The sequence below is a fragment of the Theropithecus gelada genome, chromosome 6 (genome assembly GCF_003255815.1).
Source record: "Theropithecus gelada isolate Dixy chromosome 6, Tgel_1.0, whole genome shotgun sequence".
Lineage (NCBI taxonomy): Eukaryota > Metazoa > Chordata > Mammalia > Primates > Cercopithecidae > Theropithecus > Theropithecus gelada.
The window spans coordinates 10,818,787-10,839,778 of NC_037673.1; the positions used below are offsets into that span (position 1 = coordinate 10,818,787).

A 20,992-nucleotide genomic window follows, 5' to 3' on the forward strand; every position below is an offset into this window, starting at 1 on the left:
AAAAAAAAAAAAAAGTATATGGGAAGAGTACCTTGACCTTTGGAGCTAACGACCTACTTTAGATATACCAAATCTACAAAATTCACAGATAACACTTACATTCAACGCAAACTAAGTGTAAATAGCAAGTTGCAAGCTTATTTCCCGCTGTATAACGTATTACAAGTATGGTGAATCTCTTAGACACCGATTTGCAGTCTGGCCTTGCAGTGAATAAATAAATGGCTGAAGACCTGCAAATACTATGGTTATTCTTGGAGGATATGATGGCTATTGTGAAATGGCAGGAGAAAAAGTGGCTGCTTCCCAGGTCATAAAAGGCTTAATATACCACTCTCTGTAATTTGCATAGGGGAAAAACAACTATGTAACTATAGAAACATTTTGTCTGCAACTTGGAGCCACACTTGGTCTTCCACTTGTCCCAGGAACAGAATCGTGAGCTCTCTGTCTATTGTCACCTAATTTCTCCCAGTTCCCAAGATCACCTGCACCCTTGCCACGGGGGTTGGTGCAGCTCTCTTCTGCTGAGCCTCTGGATGCTGCCTACTGACACCTGTTCCCTGTATTCAGGCTGCCAGATTTCATGCTGTCATTGGACTAGTGACCCTACATAAATCATATCCTTAATACCAGATGCCTACCAGCCAGAACAATGGCCTGTGGGGACTGTGTCATCCTCTGAGAGGTTTCAGTAGATTCATCTTTCTCCAGGAGATCAATCAGCCTTGGCCTTAGCACCTTCCCACCTACAGAGGAAGGCATCAGAATACCTCTCTGATCTTGGTTCCTACCACTCACCCTGCCAGGTACACAAGGCCCCTTGAAGGCCTGGAGCCCAATGGCCTGCTCCCAGTTCCCTCTCCAGGGGCTGTGTGCAAAGACTGGCCCTTTAACTTGGACTCTTTTCCCCCCAAATACCTGCATGGCTTCCTGTCTCACCTCCTTTGAGTCTCTAGTGTTACTTTCCCAACCACCCCTATCTTCACCTCCCATTGAAAATCACAACCCTAAACTGGATATCCACATATGGAAGAATGAAACTAGACTTTTACATACAAAAATCAACTAAAAATGGATTCAAGACTTAAACGTAAGACCTAAACTATAAAAATTCTAGGAGAAAACATAGGGGAAAACTATATGACACTGGGTCTGGGCAATAGTGTTTTTGTATTTGACTCCAAAAGCTCATGCAACAAAATAAAAGATAGACAAATGGGATTACATCAAACTAAAAAGCTTCTGCACAGAAAAAAAAAATAATGGAATGAAGAGACAACCTACAGATTGGGAGAAAATATTATTAGTAACCAAAAATATAATTATGGGTTGATATCGAACATATATAAAGAATTCAAACAATTCAACAGCAAGAAAACAAATAACCTGATTAAAACATGGGCAAAGGATATGAATAGACATTACTCAAAAGAAGAAATACAAATGGCTAGCAGATGTATGAAGAAAGGTTCAATATCACTAAGCAATGCAAATTCAAACCACAATAAGCGATCACCTCACACCTATCAGAACGGTTATTATAAAAAAGATAAAAGATAGCGAGTGTTGGTGAGGATGAAGAGAAAGAGAAACCCTTGTACGTTATTAGCGGGAATGTAAATTAGTATAGCTATTACTGCACTGATTAGGAAAACTGTATATAGGTTCTACAAAAAGCTAAATATAGAATTACTGTGTGATCCAGTAATCCCACTTCTGGGTATATATCCAGAGGATCTGGTATCAGTATGTCACAGAACCATTTATAGCTCTCATGTTCTTTGCAGCATTATTCACAATAGTTTATGTATAGAAGCAACCTAAGTGTCCATCAACGGATAAATGAATAAACAAAATATGGTATATACACAAGGGAATACTACTCAGCCATAGAAAGGAAGGGAATCCTGTCCCTTACAACAACATGGATGAACCTGGAGGACATTATGCTAAGTGAAATGAGCCACTTACATACGTACACATACCACATGATCTCACTTAAATGTAGAATCTAAAACAAAGGAATTAATAGAAGCATAGGCCAGGTGCCAATGGCTCATGCCTGTAATTCTAGCACTTTGGGAGGCCGAGGTGGGTGGATTACCTGAGGTCAGGAGTTCCAGACCATCCTGGCCAACATGGTGAGACCCAACCTCTACCAAAAAATAGACAAATTAGTTGGGCATGGTGGCACGTGCCTATAATCCCAGCTACTCAAGAGGCTGAGGCAGGAGAATTGTTTGAACTTGGGAGGCGGAGGTTACAGTAAGTCAAGATTATGCCACTGCACTCCAGCCTGGGCAACACAGTGAGACCCCGTCACACACACACACACGCACACACATACACACACACACACACACACACACAAATGCTCTGTAGAAGCAGAGGGTAGAATGGTGGTTTTGAGAGACTGAAGGTAAGAGGAATGGGGAGATGTTGGTGGAAGAGTGCGAAGTTTCACTTAAGAAGAATATGTTTAAATACGAGATTATTATGCAACAAGGTGACTAGAGTTAATGTATTTTATATTTCGAAATTGTTAAGAGTAAATTTTCAAATGTTCTCACCAAAGAAAAGATAATTATTTCAGGAGATGAATATGTTAACCAGCTTGATTTAATTAGTTCGCATTGTATGCATTCAGGTTGAGGATCCCTTATCCAAAATGCTTAGAACCAGAAGTGTTTTCGGATTTCTGATGTTTTCAGATTTGGGAATATTTGCAGAATACACACCAGTTAAGAATACTGGTTGAACATCCCTGATCTAAAAATTCAAAATTGGAAATGTTCATTGGAGCAAATTGTTGGCACTCAAAAAAATTATGGATTCTGCAACATTTCAGATTTTAGACTTCTGGATTAGGGACCCTCAGCCAGTATATCATAGTATCACTTTGTGGCCCATGAATGTCTATGATTATAACTTAACTAGTTTACCATTAAAGAAACACAATCCTTATGCTAAGTGAAAAAAGTCAGACACAAAGGTCATATGTTCTATGATTCCATTTATACCAAATACCCAGAATAGGAAAATCCATAGACAGAGAGAAGACTGATGGTTGCCAGGGGCTAGAGAAGGGGGATGGAGAGTGATTGCTAATGGGTACAGGGTTTGCCTTTGGGGTGATGAAAATGTTTTGAAACTTGATACAGGTGGTGATTGTACAACATTACGAATATACTAAATGCCACTAAAATGGTAGACTTTAAAGTGGTCAATATGTTATGTGAATATCATGTCAATTAAAAATAAATTTGCAATCTCACTCATTACCCTTTACTCAGCTCCATTGTGTGATTCATTTATTTAGTTTGCTTCTTGAACATCTCCTTCTCTTGAATGTAAACTCCACAAGGGCAGGCAGGGCTTCCTGTCTGTTTTGCTTATTGATTTAATGTCTGGGCCTAGAATAGGCCTGGAACAAAGCAGGCCATGAGTTTTGTTGAATAGACAGGTGAATGTATTACCTCTTTTGTGCCTTGTTAATAAAAGATCCTCTGTATTTCTTGAATACCAAATTAAAGAGAGATTAATTTCTTAAACGAATAGGATTAAAGGGCTAGTATGGTCTCATCCAAAATAAATTTAAAATAGAGAGGGGAAGAAAAGTAATCCTATCAGAATTCCTCGGTTCACTGCATGGGAAACAAACAAACAGCCTGGTAGAGGTTCAGAGGATTGAGAAAACGGTATCAAGGGCTGAGCACTGAGGTCCTTTTTAATTTGCAAGGATTAGAAATGTCAACAAGCATCGTATTTTCCTCTAAATTCTAGAAGATGAATCAGTGCAGCGGATTTAAACTAGAAGGACAGCAGAAAAATGAGGCTGCTAATAAATGCACGGCTTCTGTATAAGCATAGGCTGTGCATATAGGTTCAACCACACCTACCCCGAGAGAAAATATTTTCACTTAACACCTGCGACACTGTGAATCAGGGAGAACATACCGATGAGCTCCTTATTTCTGACGTCCAAGGCCATGTTCCGCAGCGCTGTGGCCACCGCGCACACCACGCGGTCATTGTCTATTCGGAGCAGCTCCACGAGGATGGGCAGGCCTTTCTCTTTTCGGACAGCGGCTCGGATATATACTGACCACTGCAAAAACAGGGAAGGCGAAGGGCGTTAGAGACAGGGAGAAAACCCTACAGGCAAATAGTACATTTGCGTTTTCAGACGGATGCTTACAGGAGCCAAAAAGGTTGAATTACCAAGACCTATTGTAGAATGGGTTGAATCTGTTAGACATGCATTTAAACTTTTTAACTGTATTTTTTGCCTTCAACTTGGGGACAAAGATTTCAGGGTTAATCAGTGAACCACACTAGGTTTCTTTTGTGACACTGTTTTCAGTACTTGAAGTTGAAAGCCATTTGCGTGATGTGTATACTTGATGCTTCAAGATACAGAGGTTTGGGACAAGCGGATGTGGCCAGTGACATTCAGAGAAATAAAACAAGAACCCCGAAAAAGTAGAAAATGAGAATGGGTTGTGTGGGAGTGATTTCTAAAGACAGCTTTGAATTTGGAGATGGGGCACACAGGTGAGTTGCTGAACGTGCTGTCAATAAGTCGTTTGCTGAACAATAAAGAGCCCACCAGTCAGAAATAGGCCGGGCTGGATAAATGTAAGTATGACATTGAAAAGCAAGAGTGCACATGGTAAAATGTTTTTAAAAAAACATTAAGGTCAAACTGTATAATGTTAAGGGCCATAATTCAATGTCTTCTTTATAAAGTAGGACATGAAATTTGTTTTGGGTTGGTGGTCGTCAGCCTTAATGGAACACAGGTAATGCTTCATATTAAAATGTCCTTGCAATATCTAGATGATAAAGCATTCCGATTCACTTAACAGAATGCAGGCCCAGATTTTCAGACGTTTGTATGAATGATGTATACTCTTCTACAGTGTCCTGGAGAAGAGAGTACAATATAAAAATTCACAAATGTAAGGGTTTTACCTGTTGCAATTTCATTTTGATTTGAGAAAATTACATTCACGCAATGAGGTTGTGGATTCTGTGGTAGGGTCCTCCTGGGGACCAGTCCTTTCCCACCCAGTCCTCCCACCAGGCCCCCTCCGCCCCCCTTCCCCCATGGGGGCAGGCACCCCAGAGCTGGCTCTCACCTGTGGCAGGCAGGGAGCCCCCTCTGGCAGTGAACGTAGGGCATATGCCATGCCTGCCACATCCTCAGCCCAGCCCTGCATGAAATATGAGATCAAAAAAACAACTTCATCCTGTCCTACATTAGAAGTCACATTCACATAGTTTCTTATCACCATCAACTCACACTGTATGCTTTTCTCGCACCCCTACTTTGTGCCTCAAGCTCTAGGAAGCCTTGAGAGGTTAGGGGAGCAGGTAAAACTCACTAAAGCATCTCTTGGCTGTGTTGATCTATTTGACAGCTCCACTCTTAGAGAGCAAAGAAGTGGAAGGTCAGGAAGTGTCAGACATGACAAAACATTGAGGTTTGCAAACTGCTTCTTGGGATGTGGGAATCTGGAACTGACATCCCTTGCCAGGGAGGAAGCCCTTTCTCCTGGTACAATGCCAATTTCCATCGATGCATTCAACCAGCATGCTGAAACATGACTTCCTCTGGACACATCTGCCTCCCCCTGAAATGAGCCAAGAATACGTGGACTTCTTGTGCCCTGCTGAGTCTCCAGTCCCCCAGCTTGGAAAAGCCTGGAAATCTGAGTTTATGCAGCCCACTTAATCCTGGGATCTTCCCTAAAACTAAGGAGAGAAGCTAGAAAAAGGAAGAGAATGCAAATCAGGGTGTGGGGTCAACATTGACATATTGCAAAAGGAACATCAACGACAACATCGGGGAGATATTCTGGACCTTCTGGGAGATGGCAAGGGTATTCCTGGCAACTTAGGCAGGCTGATGCATGTGCCCTCAGCCTGGTAGGGAAGAGATGAACTGAGGAAGGTGAGTTCATCTCTTCCCCAGCACCACTTCTTTGCAGGCCCCATGCGACTGGCTTGTATATTTGAGATCTCTTCTAATTCTTGAAACTCCAGGGAGGTCAGCATTTTTATTTTATACACGGGGAAATTTAGGCACAAAGATATTCAATAACCTGCAGAGTCACCTGCACTCGACTCTGGGTCCTGTTACTCCATATCTGTCTTTTTTTATGCTGCTGACATTATACCCCCTCTACCATCATCTCATCCCCTCTCCTGTAATCCTTCATGCTTAGTCTCCCAGACACGACCTAGCCTTTTCCTCCATCCTTCCAGACACAGACGGAGGAGAACCTGGCCATATCTGAAATGAGCCAAGAATACGTGGACATAACTTTGTCCTTCTTAGAAGTCCAGCTACTAGCCATACCCCCCGGTGTTGGATGAAAAGGTGATTTGGTATTTGGAGAACAATGGGAATCCTTCAGCTTTGCTGGGAATTGATTTGAGAGCAATAACAACAAAAAGAGGCTACTTAGGACCAAAAATGTGTATGAGATATAGAAACACATTTTTGATACTAGAAATTGGTGAACAGTGGTGTGTTTTCCCTAAGAGAGAAAGGATAACCAGACAATAGATTTGATATTTTTATTATTGAGGCATAGAAAATAGCTTTCATTTTGAAAGGTTAGTTATGTGTATGTTTGTGTGTATATAGATTTCCAATATTGTCACAGCAAATGAGACCAATTTGCCCAGATTTAGTAGGTCCAATACAAGAAGTCATGTCTAATTGGAATTTCTCACTTGTGTCAGGAAAGGATCCCTTCTCCTTGCAGGTGATGGGACAAAGCTTTTGCACTCTTCTTCCTGGGGAGAGGCTCAGGCCACTATTTGACCCAAAGAAGTGTTGTCAGCATGGGACAGAGAAGAAGCAGCAAGCATGTATTGTCTAAGGCTAGAGGGCACAGATCCAGGTAAAAGATGGAATATATTTGAAAGATAATTAGAATAGAGAGAAAATAATTTGCCTTCTCCCTAGTCAATGCAGAGCCTCCATGCTGGGGAAATAAAGGATGCAGTTTGGAGAGGAAGCAAGAGATGCGGCAGCACTGTGGGGGCTGCAACCTGATCCCTGGAGTCCTCCTGGACAAGCCCCCTCCATGGATAAGGGAACTGAGTATGACATCCCCCTTAAGATGGGAGAATGGAAAGTCCACAGCTCGGCTGCCCTTCTTGGAGGACAGCAGTGGCTGAGCAAGACTCAGCAAAGTGTCCTGTACCGTCCCAGGATGGGGGCCACAGGGTAGGAACAGTGACATGGCTTGCTGGGCCGGGAAGGGCTGGGAGGATTCATGTAGCCCCAGGGTGGCAAGGGGTAGCCGCTGAGGGTGGTCTTGAATGGGCGGGGTGTGTAGGTTAGCTGAGGAGGAGAAATGAAGAACTCAGGGCTGCAGAGGGGTTACTTGGCCAGGAGGGAGGAGACACATCAGTGGAGCACATGGTGGGAGCAGACAGTGCCTCTCTGGATTAAGGACAGGAGGTGGTTGCATCTCAGGGGAGCTCAAAATGGATGGAGGCAGGTGTGGGCCAAGAGAGGACCCTGGACCAGAGATGGTCCAATCACCAATCACCACATCCTGGAGAAGAGGCCGCATAGAACAGGGTCGATTCCACCCTGAGAAAATGGACACCGCACCCTCATCCTCTGTGCAGGACTATACTGGTAGGACCCCCAAGTTTAGCATCAACTGCAGGGGCAGGAGAGGATGAAAGTGAGGAACATAAATGTGGCCACGCTTGAAGCCTGACAGGACTGGGAAACAGCTGAATTTGACTGGGTTTGCCTAGAAATGTTGAGATTCACATTTCTTTCCTTTCTATTTTTTGGCATCAGGCAAATGAGGGCTCAGAGATGAACCTGAAGTGAATTAACAAAGATACTTGCATACAAGTTTGTGTCCCATGAAATTCCTAGTTGTATGTATTGAGAATTTGGTAACAAAGAGAAGTCAATAACTTTTAACCCTTTAAGGCCAGGCTGCCTCATTCTAATGTGGATTTCCAGGGACTTGACTTTTACAAATCCCAGCCCAGCTATAAATACAACTGATGGCCATAATTTTTCCAAAGAGTTCCTCTGTGCTGAAACTGAGGTGATTCTGTGAAGGCTGATTTGTTCCTGAAGGGAGATTAATACTATAATTTAACTTTTCCTCATTGAAATCCTAATAATTTGCTAAATTACAATGACAGTGTTTTCCTTTAAGTACTAAATATTCTCTTCTGAGGCTGAACCCATTATAGTGCTAAAATTCTGAATTTGTTGATTAATTCTCTATATTCTAAAAGTACTCTTGTGTTAGAAGTATAGTCTGCAATTAAATGACTGTCAGTTACATGATCATTTGTCCATTAACTTTCTTTATCAAATTAGCCATTTCCTCACTTTTTCTTTTAACAAGGTAAAGTCAAATTTTAAAACCAAACTCTTCTAGTGAAAAATACAGACAATGAATTTGGTACAAATGGCATGTAATTCCTAAATTTGTTTCTGAATTTATTTATGATACCAGGGTGTCTCATTCCCATGACAAGAGGGTAGGAAACACCTCCTGCACTGAAAAGCTTATTTAATTAGTCTTATTTTTACCAGTAGTTTACTATAAAAACAATGTACAACATATTAGGAAATGACATGGCTTTTGCTGTATGCCCCAGATTATTCTCTCTAGAATGGATTATTATTTGAATTATCAGATTCTCCCAGCTGGAAAAGAACTGTGCTTGGTTCCTGCTCTAGGATTCATGAAATAATGGGGTGGTATTAGCACAAGGTCCTTCGAACGATGGGGTTACTCTGCAATGGACACAGAAGTCAGGTGTTGGCTCTTCACATCCAGAGTTACATTACAGATTTACATATCTTTGTTTTCAAAATTCCAAAATCTATTTTGAAAACTGGTATCTCTAGTTGAGATGACTAGTGAAGAATTCCAATCTGTTAGTAAAGAAATAAATCAATTTAATAAATACAAATTTTAGTTAAGGCAATGGCAACTATTGCATGTTTACTGTTTTTTGCTGTTGTTTCTTTGTCTGAATTTTAAAAATGTAAGTCAAGTTAGGGCAAAGACTGAATTTTAGCATGTGTTAATGCAATGCTCAAAATATTAATGTACAGGCAAGATAATTTCCTGGGGGAGGGGGGGAAGCATTTAGATGTGCTTTTGTAGTAAGAACAAACAAAGAAGGTCAAGCTCAAGTAAAAGTGACCCAGAGGAAGCATTCACTGAAGAGACTGGAAGAAGCATACTCATTCCGCAATTCTCAAGCTATCTCAAGGACCAGTAATTTTCAATTAAAAAATTTCTTTAAAAAAGGCAACTTTCTGACCATGAAAAGGTTTTTTTGTTTGTTTTCACTGTGAATGTAATCAAACATTAGAGATGTCATCCTTGTGTGCAACTGGCATCTAGAAATGCCTTCTGGGGAACTAAGTACAATCCTGTTAAATGATAGACAGTGCATGGTATGAGACTCAGGCTGCCTCAGATCTTATTCAGAGGCCCCTGTGTGTTCCTTAGTAACAGTGATGCATGAATACACCATTGAGAAGGGGGAACTGACCACAGTGGAGGTCCAAAATGAAACTGCTCACACTGCTACCCTCTGAACAAGAGTGGTGGTTGACAGGTACAGGCTCTGAGCCACTGCATTCACAGACATGGAAGATTTGGTGATTGTTTATCCAATTTAGGAAAATAAAATTAATTCAGTTGTTTCTTGTTCTAAGTCAATAGGCACTAAGACAGAAAGCTTTTCCTCTACATAGCTTTTTTTTTTCTCTTTAAACATAATGTCTCACGGGTGAAGTGATCTGGACTTCATGTTTTTCTTTTGGAACCAGAAAACATGCCATTTTTGGAATATTAAGCAATTTCTTTCTTTTGGTTATGAGGAGGGAGAAATCTGAAATTTATCTTTAGGGCACAGTTTGGAGGGGCCCTGTTGATAAGCCCTTTCAGTCTTGCAACTGTAAGGCAAAGTTTTTGCTGAAGTCTTAGGTAGTAAGTTAACTACAGTGCAATTATTTTTTTTACTAAGACAGTGTGTTTTATTTTCTAATAGTATAGTATAAATCAAATATATTAGCAAATTATTTAGGAGACAGAATTTTATTTTTCTTGGATCTGGATTTAGATGACCTTACTGCAAATTATTGTTGATTGTTGGTAGGGGATGAGTTTATGAAGACATTTGTGTACTAGAGGCTAGGAGCTGAGCCCAGCCTATGAGAAGGGACATAGAGCTGCGATCTTGACTTTCATAAGAGAACATATGTTGTTATGAACTTGTGTTTTTGCTGCTTTTTTTTTTGCTTCCTGCTGGTGGATAGTGATGACAACAGCAGTCTTCTAAGTCACAAATTGAAGATGGCAGAACAGCTATCAGCATGGGTGAATTAATTCGTGGAGGGGAACTTCTGCCTTAACCTGCTCTTAACTGTGACATCAGGAGAAAATAACTTACCTTGCTTGGGCATTTGCATATTTGGGGGTCTCTTTGTTACAGCAGTTAGCACTCTCCTAAATAATACTATGCTAGTGTACTAAAATAAACTCTCAATCATGGAATCCCAGCCCTAAGGCCCTAAGGCTTTAACAAGCAATGCTGGAAGCGTACTTCCTCACCTCCGCCACGTCGTTGAAAAAATAACCTCATGGATGGCCCTGTGCCAGCATGTACTCCTATAGCTGCATCTGTAATGGATTTTGTAGATGCTTTGTTTACATGTTTATCATATTGTAAGGGAAGAGACCAAGTTATCTTCATCCATTTATCTCAATTGTCTTGTCTTTTTTGGTCCACAGTTGGAGATTTTAAAATGTTTAATTGATGAAAAAAGATGTCGGGTTGATTTACAGCATCAAGTCTGATGATTTCACAACAGCATTCTGCACGGAGGGGAACTATGCAAAAACGATCAGAGCCACTGAAATTACTAAGGAGGCCAAAAAATTCGAACCACTTCCACAAAACTACTGCTAGGGTTTAAAATGGTCACACAGCTGGGCACAGTGGCTCACGCCTGTAATTCTAGCACTTTCGGAGGCCAAGGTGGGTGGATCACTTGAGGCCAGGAGCTGGAGACCAGCCTGGCCAATATGGTAAAACCCCATCTTTACTAAAAATACAAAAATCAGCTGGGCATGGTTGCAGGCTCTTGTAATACCAGCTCCTTGGGAGGCTGAGGCAGGAGAATCCCTTGAACCAGGGAGGCAGAAAGTTGCAGTGAGCCAAGATCCCACCACTGCACACAAGCCTGGGTGACAGAACAAACCCCTGTCTCTAAATAAATAAATAAATAAATAAATAAAATGGTTATATGCCCTTTTGGGAGTGTGTTCTAAAGTCAGAAAAATCCCTTCATTCTGGGGCTCCTGGTGTGGTGCTAGAACCTGTGACTCAGGGCTTATGAATACTTGTTTGTCTCCAGGACTGAAGCACAGAATATCGAGGTGGCATGTCTTGAGCCACCATAGCACTAATCATGCTATGTCAATTCATCTGTTTTTATGATAGAATTCCTCTGTGAAGTGACTGCTCAGGTGACAGGTTAGCCCATGTCTTCAACGGGGCTGAAAAAGGGTTTCATGTACAGGTAGTTTTACAAGTGCTCTTAGTGCAATTGGTGGACTAGGACTTCCCATTAGGGCAGGAGTCCACAACCCCTGGAGTTCCTAACTCCTGTTAGGAACTGGGCCGCACAGTAGGAGGTGAGCGGTGGGTGAGTGAGCATTACCGCCTGAGCTCCGCCTCCTGTCAGATCTGCAGGAGCATTCGATTCTCATAGGAGCACAAACCCTACTGTGAACTGTGTATATGTAAGATCTAGGTTGCATGCTCCTTATGAGACTCTAATGACTGACGATCTGAGGTGGAACAGTTTCATTCCAAAACTATTCCTCACCCCATCAGACCCATGGAAAAGTTGTCTTCCATGAAACTGGTTACCGATGCCAAAATGTTAGGGACCACTGCTTTAGGGATAGTCTGTGTCTGCTAGACACCAAACTAATAATCAGCTTAATATAATTTAAGATATGATTGAGCCCAATAGGTTCAGCGGTTTTTTGTTTTTTTTTTAAAATAGATAATGCCTCCCTGTCTTCTCGCTGGCATTGTTGCTGATAAGAAATCTGCCATCTTCCTTATCTTGTATGGAACACGTCTTTTCTTCCTCTGGATGCTTTGAAGATCTTTTTATTGCTGACTTTGAGCAATTTGATTCTGATGCACCTTGGTTTTGTTTCTTCATGTTCCTTGTGCTTGAGGTTAAGCTGCTTTGATCTGTGAATGTATGAGTTTCATTAAATTTGGGAAATTTTCAATCATTATTTTTTCAAAACTTTTTTTCTGTTCTCTTCCTCCTTTCTCTGTCCTCTCATTGGGGTACTCAAACTACATCTATATCAGGCCAGTCGACACCCACAGATGATCTGTATCTTTCTTTTTTCTTTCTGTGTTTCATTCTGGATAGCTTCTATTGTCTTTGTGTTCACTGATCTTTTCTTCTGTAATGTTTAATGTGCTGTTAATCACATCCTATGCATTTTTCCTTTCAGACACTGCATTTCAGACTCCAGAGGGTTTATTTGAGTCTTTTATACATTTTCCATGTGTAACTTTTTAAATGTTTTGAACACATGGAATAGTTATAATAACTGCCTATTTGATAATTTTAACATCTGTCAGTTCTGAGTTAGTTTTGATTGATTGATTTTTCTTTTTATGGATTGCATTTTCTATTTACTTGCAGGATAGTTTTCAGATGTATGCCAGACATCCTCAATTTTAATTTGTTGGGTGCTGAATATTTTTGTATTCCTACGGATATCTTAAAGCTTTGTCCTAGGATGCAGTTAATTTACTTGGAAACTGTTGATCCTTTTGGGTCTAAGTTAAGATTTGATAGGAAAGACTAGAGCACAGTTAGTCCAGGGCTAATGATTCCTCTGTATTGAGGCAAGATCCTACTGAGTATTCTCCCCAGTAGCTCATGGATTATGAGATTTTCCTCTCTGGCTCTTGGGAACACGCACTATATGCACCCCCATGTGAGTGTCCAATTTCATTCTCCCTAACAACTTCAGGTGTTTCTTTCCCAGCCTTGGGTATTTGCCTCACACACATGTGCTGAGAGTTCTCTGTTGATGTTTAAGGAGAGTCCTCTGCACATCTCTAGGGTTCTATGCGTGAGTCTCTCCTCTTTGATACTTTGTCCTATGAACTCTGATCACTTCGATATCTCCAGATTCCCAGATCCATCTCCTCAACACAGTGAGTCTATCGAGATCCCCCTGGTCCCTCAATCTTCGTGCCATGGCTTGGAAACTCTCTCTCAAGGTGGTGAGCTGAGACAATCAGAGGACTCACCTTCTTTTGTTTCCTGTCTTTCCGAGATCATTGTCCTTTGCTGACTAATGTCTAGTGTCTTACTAAAAAACCTCAATGTTTCACATATGTCTTTTCTCTGTTGTTTTTCCTTGAAGAAAGGTAAATTTGAACCTCGTCATTCCATCTTGGCATCTTGGCTGGAAGTGGAAATCCCTCTGGTTCGGCTGTTTCTACAACTTTAAAGTTCTGTAATTTAGAACTTTAGAAATCAGATCATCCAATGATAGTACTACAATTAATGCAAAACTATTAAAAATGGGTTTTCTCCATTTATCAATTTGGATGCACATGACATTTGCAACATAGATGTGATCTTTGCTATCAGTACTGCTTCCCGGGTCTCGTAGGGAAGAAATCACTGAGTCCTGTGATTAGGACCAGTGACTTGGTTGTGGCCGTGCTCCTCCCGTCTCCTGCTCCACGGAGTGGGTCTGTCCTCGTCCTACAACAGACTGGTCACTGCCTGTGTCTGAGCGTTCCGTCTCCAGGACACTGCTGATTGGACAGGGTGCTCTGATCATCTCTGTGTTTATACTGGCCTAGTTTCTAATTGATTAGGCACGACGCTTCGCATTCCATTTTCATCAGTCTTTCAAAACTCTGTTTCTTTACATTTAAATCTAAAGCTTGGCATCACACCATTAACTAGAACAAAGACAAGTCACTTTGTCTTACACGATAAACCATGATTCTTAACTTGCATTTGATGGACTCCACTAATCTGCCCTGGTTCACTTTTACGTGATACACTACCTACTAAGTTAAATTCAGGGTCTTTCTCAAGGCTGTTATCTCTGTCTCTAAGGACAAGTCTCCAATTTCCCAGTTCTCCTACATTTTTTATTCATTTGGGGCACATGGCCAGAGATTCTGTTTCCTTCTTCACTAAATCCATGTTGCTATTACATTAGCTCATTAAATATTAATAGATTAACATCCAAGTATCTTTTGTTCTGTCTTATTTTTAAAATAAATGGCATATAACAGATGCTTTGAAAAGAGTCACACTTTAGGAGGAAAACTGAGTGTACAAAGATTTTAAAATGTTTGACTTCATAGCAAGCACAGATATATATTTCTACAGTTCAAATCCTGGGTTTTCATAAAGCTCAAGTACAATAGAAATAATCCATAAATGGGAGTCAAAAGAACATTCGTTCACATTTTGGAAATCTTCAAAGCACTATATCCAATTGTTTTAATATTCTGCAACAAACAAAATCATTATACTATAAATGAGAAAAAGGTAACTGAAGCCCATGTCGGCAATGAAAAACATGTATCACTTTGCTTCTGCCATAATAACATGATGTTTTTCTGATGCTCATAAACCAAGTAATGAGTGTTTTAAAGTTTAAAAAGTGTTTAGGGCCATTATGAATATCTAGTTTGCTAGTCAATTTGTCACAGAAAAAGAGTGTGCATGATCTTCCTATAAAGAGAAATTATTGTTTTAGATGATGAGGTCTATAAAAAGCCATCTCCGTGCAAAATTAAAGTATTTTACCTCTACATTTCTGTTCTTGTTGGGTCATAAAAAGTTAAGAACACTAAAGAAATACCACTAAATTTTAACAGTTGCTATAAAAATGCATTCTTTGAATTCTAGAGTTCAGACGGTAACACTATATGCTGTTGTGTATCCTAACTCAATCTTCTAATAATTCAAGATTTTTTTCTGAAATCATCTTTTTAAAAGTAAGCATTTATCTGCTTGGTTTCTGGACAAGTTATCCTTTGTCTTCTTGAAATTATAATAATTTATCATTGCTTGGCTTAATGACAATCTTCTCAAATCTTCCTTGAGAATTGTCCACTTGCTTGTCCCATGAAATATGGAAAATTAGTAAATTATACAAAAGATGATGATGTGACTGATCCCCATGTGCGTATCTGTATTTTGATATGAAATTTCTTATGCATGTGTGTGTGTGTGTGTGTGTATATATATATATATATATATTTATAACTACTCCCAAATATTCCTTAGCAGCCCCTTGTCATGTCTGAGAACTATCCCATTATCTAGAATTATTAGGGAAGCAGTGCTTCTCATAAGCAAGACTGACATCCTAAGAGGCAAAATTCTACTTTAACCATTGGGATGGAAATCTTTCGCAAATGCTTTCTGTCTTCTGAAATTATTAGTAATAACAGTTTCTTGATGAGAGAAGGCCAACTTTATGACTCTCAGAATAGATGGAACAGCCATGACATTAAATGGTCTCTGACAGTTTTTCTTTCTTGCATTCTTTAACTCAGTTTTTCTAACTCCTCTGTCTTCTCTCTTTGCCACCACAGTATCTACTCTCCCTCCTTATGATGGTCTATGTGTCTGCTTACAAGAGTTCTTCCTTTTTTTTTTTTTTTTTTTTTTTCTGAGATAGAGTCTCACTCTATCACCAGGCTGGAGTGCAGTGGCGTGATCTCAGCTCACTGCAATCTCCACCTCCCAGGTTCAAGCGATTCTCCTGCCTCAGCCTCCTGAGTGGCTGGGACTACAGGCACGTGCCACCATGCCCAGCTAATTTTTGTGTTTTTAAAAGAGACAGGGCCAGGATGATCTTGATCTCTTGACCTCGTCATCCACCCACCTCGGCCTCCCAAACTGCTGGGATTACAGGTGTGAGCCACCGCAACTGGCCAGTTCTTGCATTTTTCAACATGTTGATTGAAGTCCAATATGGACTGGGAAATCTATGGTCGCCATTGTTAAGCTTTGTCTAAGACAGAACAGCTTCTGTTATGCTGACTTTGACTATTCTAGACCCTTCTGCCTTTTTCCTAGTAGTTTCTACTCTCTTAGCAGTAGAGAAATTTACCAAAGAAATGTCCTCTGGATATGTGGGATAACTGTGCTGAACTAATGCAGATTAATTGTGCTAGAAACAGTAAAATGCTACTGCCAGAAAATATTAAGAATTATCATGCTTCTTTCATAATTCCCATTATGTAAAGTAGAAGAGAATCTTAAAATATAAAAGTAGTAAACTCTTTTTAAACTCGTCATTTTCTTACTCTACACACCTAAAGACCCACACATATCTAAGCAGTTCTTGCAGCTGATTTGGGTGCCCCCGAGACACAGAACTTGGAAACTTAGACAGAAATCTCAGCACGGTAGGAACTGCAGAACTGGCCCTTTGCTACTGAACTCTGCAACCTGCAAAACATTGTTCAGTCTGAACACTGAAAAGAAAATGGTTCTCTCATAACTTCTTTCTATCAGTTTTACATTGTATTGACAGTATATTGCCAGCTGAACCGAAGAATCAAAATATCATAAAATGTGACCATCTGAGGATGGCCTGGAACATAGTATGTGCTACTAAATTCTTATTGACTAGTAGACATTAATAAATAGAAAACACTGCGATCCTCAAGGAAGACATGTAGATATAGATAGCAGTTGAGATAAATGCTCACATTTGAACTATTTCTCTCAGCCAAGCACAGGGGTAGGCAGTGGGCTCGAAAGAGATAAATGGGGCTTGGTCTGCCCATAAGGGGCGTACAGACCAAATTCTCTTCCAGAGGACAGTCTTAGCAGCTCAGAAGGAATCACTGTATGAAAGAAAGATTAGTGTCACTGATCCTTAAATTTGGTGTTTAGATGTGGTGCAGTTCTTTGTACTTTAACATAGTCTTTTTATCTGTCTGCTTTTAGGATCTTTTTTCTTTGTTACTAATTTTGAGCAATATGATTAAAAGACACCTTGGTATTGTTTCTTCATGTTTTCTGTGCTGGGGGCTCCTTGAGCTGCTTAGATCTGTGAGTTCATAGTTTTCATTAGATTTGGAAAATTTTCAACCATTATTTTTTAAAATATTTTTTTCTGTTCTCTTTCTCTTCTCATTTGAGGACTCCATTTACACACATATGAGGTCACTTGAAGCTCACTGATGCACTATACCTCTTTTCTTCTTTTTTCTTTGTGTTTCATTTTAGATCATTCCTACTGCTGTCTTCAAGTTCACTAATCTTTTATTCTGTAATCTTATAATCTGCTGTTAATCCCCTTCCACATAGTTTTTGTTCAGGTATATTATATTATATTATATTTATTATACTTTAAGTTCTGGGATACATGTGCAGAACGTGCAGGTTTGTTACATAGGTATACACATGCCATGGTGGTTTGCTGCACCCATCAACCATTATCTACATTAGGTATTTCTCCTAATGCTATCCCTCTCCTAGCCCCCGATCCCTGCCAGGCCCCAGTGTGTGATGTTCCCCTCCCTGTGTCCATGTGTTCTCATTGTTCAATTCCCACTTAATGAGTGAGAACATGTGGTATTTGGTTTTCTGTTCCTGTGTTAGTTTGCTGAGAATGATGGTTTCCAGCTCCATCCACGTCCCTGCAGAGGTAATGAACTCATCCTTTTTAATGGCTGCATAGTATTCCATGGTATATATGAGGCATTATATTTTAATTCCAGAAGCTTGAGTTTGTTCTTTTGTATATTTTTCTTATTTCTACTTTTTGAACATATGGAATATAGAGTTTAAAGGTTGAAGTCTTAAACTCAAAATCTTCTGGAGCCCAAAGATATTTCTCCACTTTTAAGTTGTTATGATTACATGATAATGACATAAGTATTTCTCAAGGAAAGTGATAATTGATTAAAAAAAAAGTAAAGGAAGAGAGAAAGAAGAGAGAGACGGGGGTTGGGGGGGAGAGAGAGAGAGAGAGAGAGAGAGAGAAACAACATCTTAAGATGACACACCTGATTTGCCACCGTCTAGATCTTTGTGTCTTAGCCAGGCTGATGCCTGAAGCCCAGAGCCCATTTCCCTGTACCCGTCTAGTTAGTGCTGCACGGCAGGGGAGCTGGGTAGGGTCTTTTAGCTCATGAGCACGTGAGTACTCATGGGCACATACAGTGTCTTAGCCTATGACATCTCGCTACCATCCTTGCATCCCATGTTCTAACTGATGTACATGATGTAGAGTGAGGCAGCCCTGATTTTCTCTGCAGATGACACATCTGAGACACAGTGACGTGCTGTAGTTTGCCCAGGCTCACCATGCTCTGAAAAGGTAGAACCTCGGTTTGAATTATGATTTGAATCAAAGCTTCCTAGATCACGCTAAATTTAGAGAGACATAAGATGTAAGGCCTCGTTCCAGGAAGTGATTTCCATTAGTATCTCTTTTCTGCTCCTTTAAGACTACGCTCCGGATGTCTACCGGGTGCAACTCTGCTTTTGAAGCTTTTCTCTACCAATCTCTGGTTGCAAGCAAGAGATATGTACAACTCTAGGGCTGCCTATGGGCAGGGTGTAGAAAAGGGTTAACTATGTCCATTCCTAAGACTCTTCAGAGAAGAAGTGGGTCTGGCCATAGGGCAGCGGCCAGCTCTGTAGGAAGAATTGTCAAGGCCTGGGGCCCATGAGCTGGGATGGCACTTGAGAAAGAAGGAAGTTCTGTAGCTTGGACTGCAGCAATGGAAACAAAGGATGACAGAGAGAGAATGACAAGAAGGCAGACATCCAAAGGAATAAGCAAAGGGAAGGGTGTAGTTACATAATGTTGAGACCAGGGTGTAGTGTGTGTGTGACAGCTACAGCTTTGAGCTTCTGAACGTTATCTGTATCCGTGTGTATATGTTCACATGGTTTGGATGAAAATAAATGTCAAGGAAAGGAGTGATTGATGAATATGCCATACCCCAGGATTTGGTATGAAATGAATGGATCATGCATGACAGAAGTGCAAACTTTCTCTCTTGGTATTCTCCCCACCCGCCCTCATTCTTCTAAGAGGTCACACTTTTTTATGCAACAAAGCAAGTTAGCGCACTGGTGACCAGACTCAGGAATTGCTTGCTAGGCTGAATCTCTTTTTGCCCAAAATGAGTGTTATGAAAATCAATCAGGAACAGTGTCAGTTTATAAGGACTCAGAGAAAAAGGCCATTCTAATCTCCTCTCCAATAATCTATTTAACACTTTTGCCAAAGTCAGCCAACAATACTATTCTTCTCTGTAAGCCCATGCTTTAAAAACATAAGGGGTTCTTTTCTTTTCTTTTGGGACTGGGACCTGGTACATTCTAAGTGTTCACATGGGGTTTGACAGTTGTTTGAGTATTAACTCCCTTACCCGTTAATGACAGTGCTTGGAAAAAATGTTAACCTGTCACAATCTCCACTGAAAACAAAGTAGCTCAGCTACATGAATAGAATGAAAAACATTTCACAGCATTTTCAGTGACTATCATCACATCTAGTCCTCTCTGTTTGTAGCGATCTTTAAGGACCCCCGAGCCTTTCAGACGAATTTTTAAAAGGAATACATTTCCAAGTAAAACAGTTCAATATAAATGTTTTTTTCTCTAACATCCTAGAAATCTTTATTAGAATTGCATTTCTCAAAACTGGACTTGTATTGATATCTGAGGAGCTGCTCATAACTCCAGATTTCTTTTTATTGTAATGAACTGGCCATACCTTCCAGCTCCCTGCAGCCAAGTTCTGCAGGGCGCCTGCCGCCCCTTCCAGCGTGTCTGGATTTGAGCACTCAGAGAGCAGTGTGAGGTAGGGTTTGACTATTGATGGGTGCCACAGCATCTGGATCCCTTTTGGTGGTTCAGCACAGTCTGGAAGAGGTCCTACTCCATCCCACTGGTGGAAGAAAAACAAGAGAGCAAACATCTTTAACATCTTTATGCTTCCCAACATTGCCTTCCTCAAACATTACAGGTGAAAACAAAAGCAGAGCATTATCACATTTGCTGAATATAGACTGCACGGAGGCTACTGCATCAGCAGTCCAGGGATCACTAAAAGTGGAAGCCATTCCTGCCCAGCGAGAGCTTGGGATCGAGGGTGGAGGGCGGGTTGGCGTATGCACACAAGAGAATGTAACTGGCAGAAGAAGTGGATAAGCTCTCCAAGAATGATTCTAACATGTTGCTGTAGGAAGGAAGGGGAAGAGATGAATTAATTTTAATTTTGATTGAGCAGGTTGGAAGAAGGATAAAGATCAAAGTAGCATATTTTATAGTAAGCATACTACAGGTGTTGCGTAACAGTTACCGACAATTAAATGCCCTCACTTCTTGTGCATAATCGTTAATGTGATAAACTCCTATATAATTTGTTACATACATACAAATTGGGTTCTATTGTTGCATCTAACAAATGACAAAATCGATAAAAGAGAGAAAACTGCTATGGTTTATTAGACACATTGACATGAGCTATAGGTAAATCTAGATCTTAGAGCAACCATTATAGTTTAGTTTGCTTTGATTTGAATCTAATGAATAACAGGATAATGTGTAATTCAAAATTAATTACCCATAATTTAGAAATTATGGCTTACATGCACAAAGGAATACCAGTCAACCATTAAGAATGATACTTATGAAGACTATGTAGCAACTTGGACAAATTATAACAATAAAAGTTAAATGATCAAAGCAGGATGCAAAGTAGTATGGGATTTGCACATTATTCCAAGTAAAATGCATCATAAAACACCTGTAATTATCATAAAAATTTATTAATACAATGTCTTTTTCTCTACATTTCAAACTTTCTGTTCTATTACTCTTACAATTTAAAACATACTAAAAATAAAA

At 40.3% G+C, this 20,992-nt stretch overlaps 1 protein-coding gene across 7 annotated transcripts in view; it reads right to left on the bottom strand.

Moving 5' to 3' along the window:
- The window catches only part of CTNND2 (catenin delta 2), a 928,994-nt gene that overhangs the window by 106,239 nt on the left and 801,763 nt on the right, over positions 1 to 20,992 (bottom strand). For 5 of the 7 annotated variants that reach the window (XM_025387612.1, XM_025387608.1, XM_025387611.1 and 2 more), the window contains 2 exons: positions 19,857 to 20,030; positions 3,961 to 4,111 (listed from right to left, as the gene is read on the bottom strand). In XM_025387612.1, coding sequence (XP_025243397.1) covers positions 3,961 to 4,111; positions 19,857 to 20,030 — 325 coding nt within the window. Of the gene's footprint in view, positions 1 to 3,960; positions 4,112 to 5,144; positions 5,220 to 19,856; positions 20,031 to 20,992 lie in introns of all 7 variants that reach the window. The other 2 variants (XM_025387606.1, XM_025387610.1) reach the window with 1 other exon arrangement.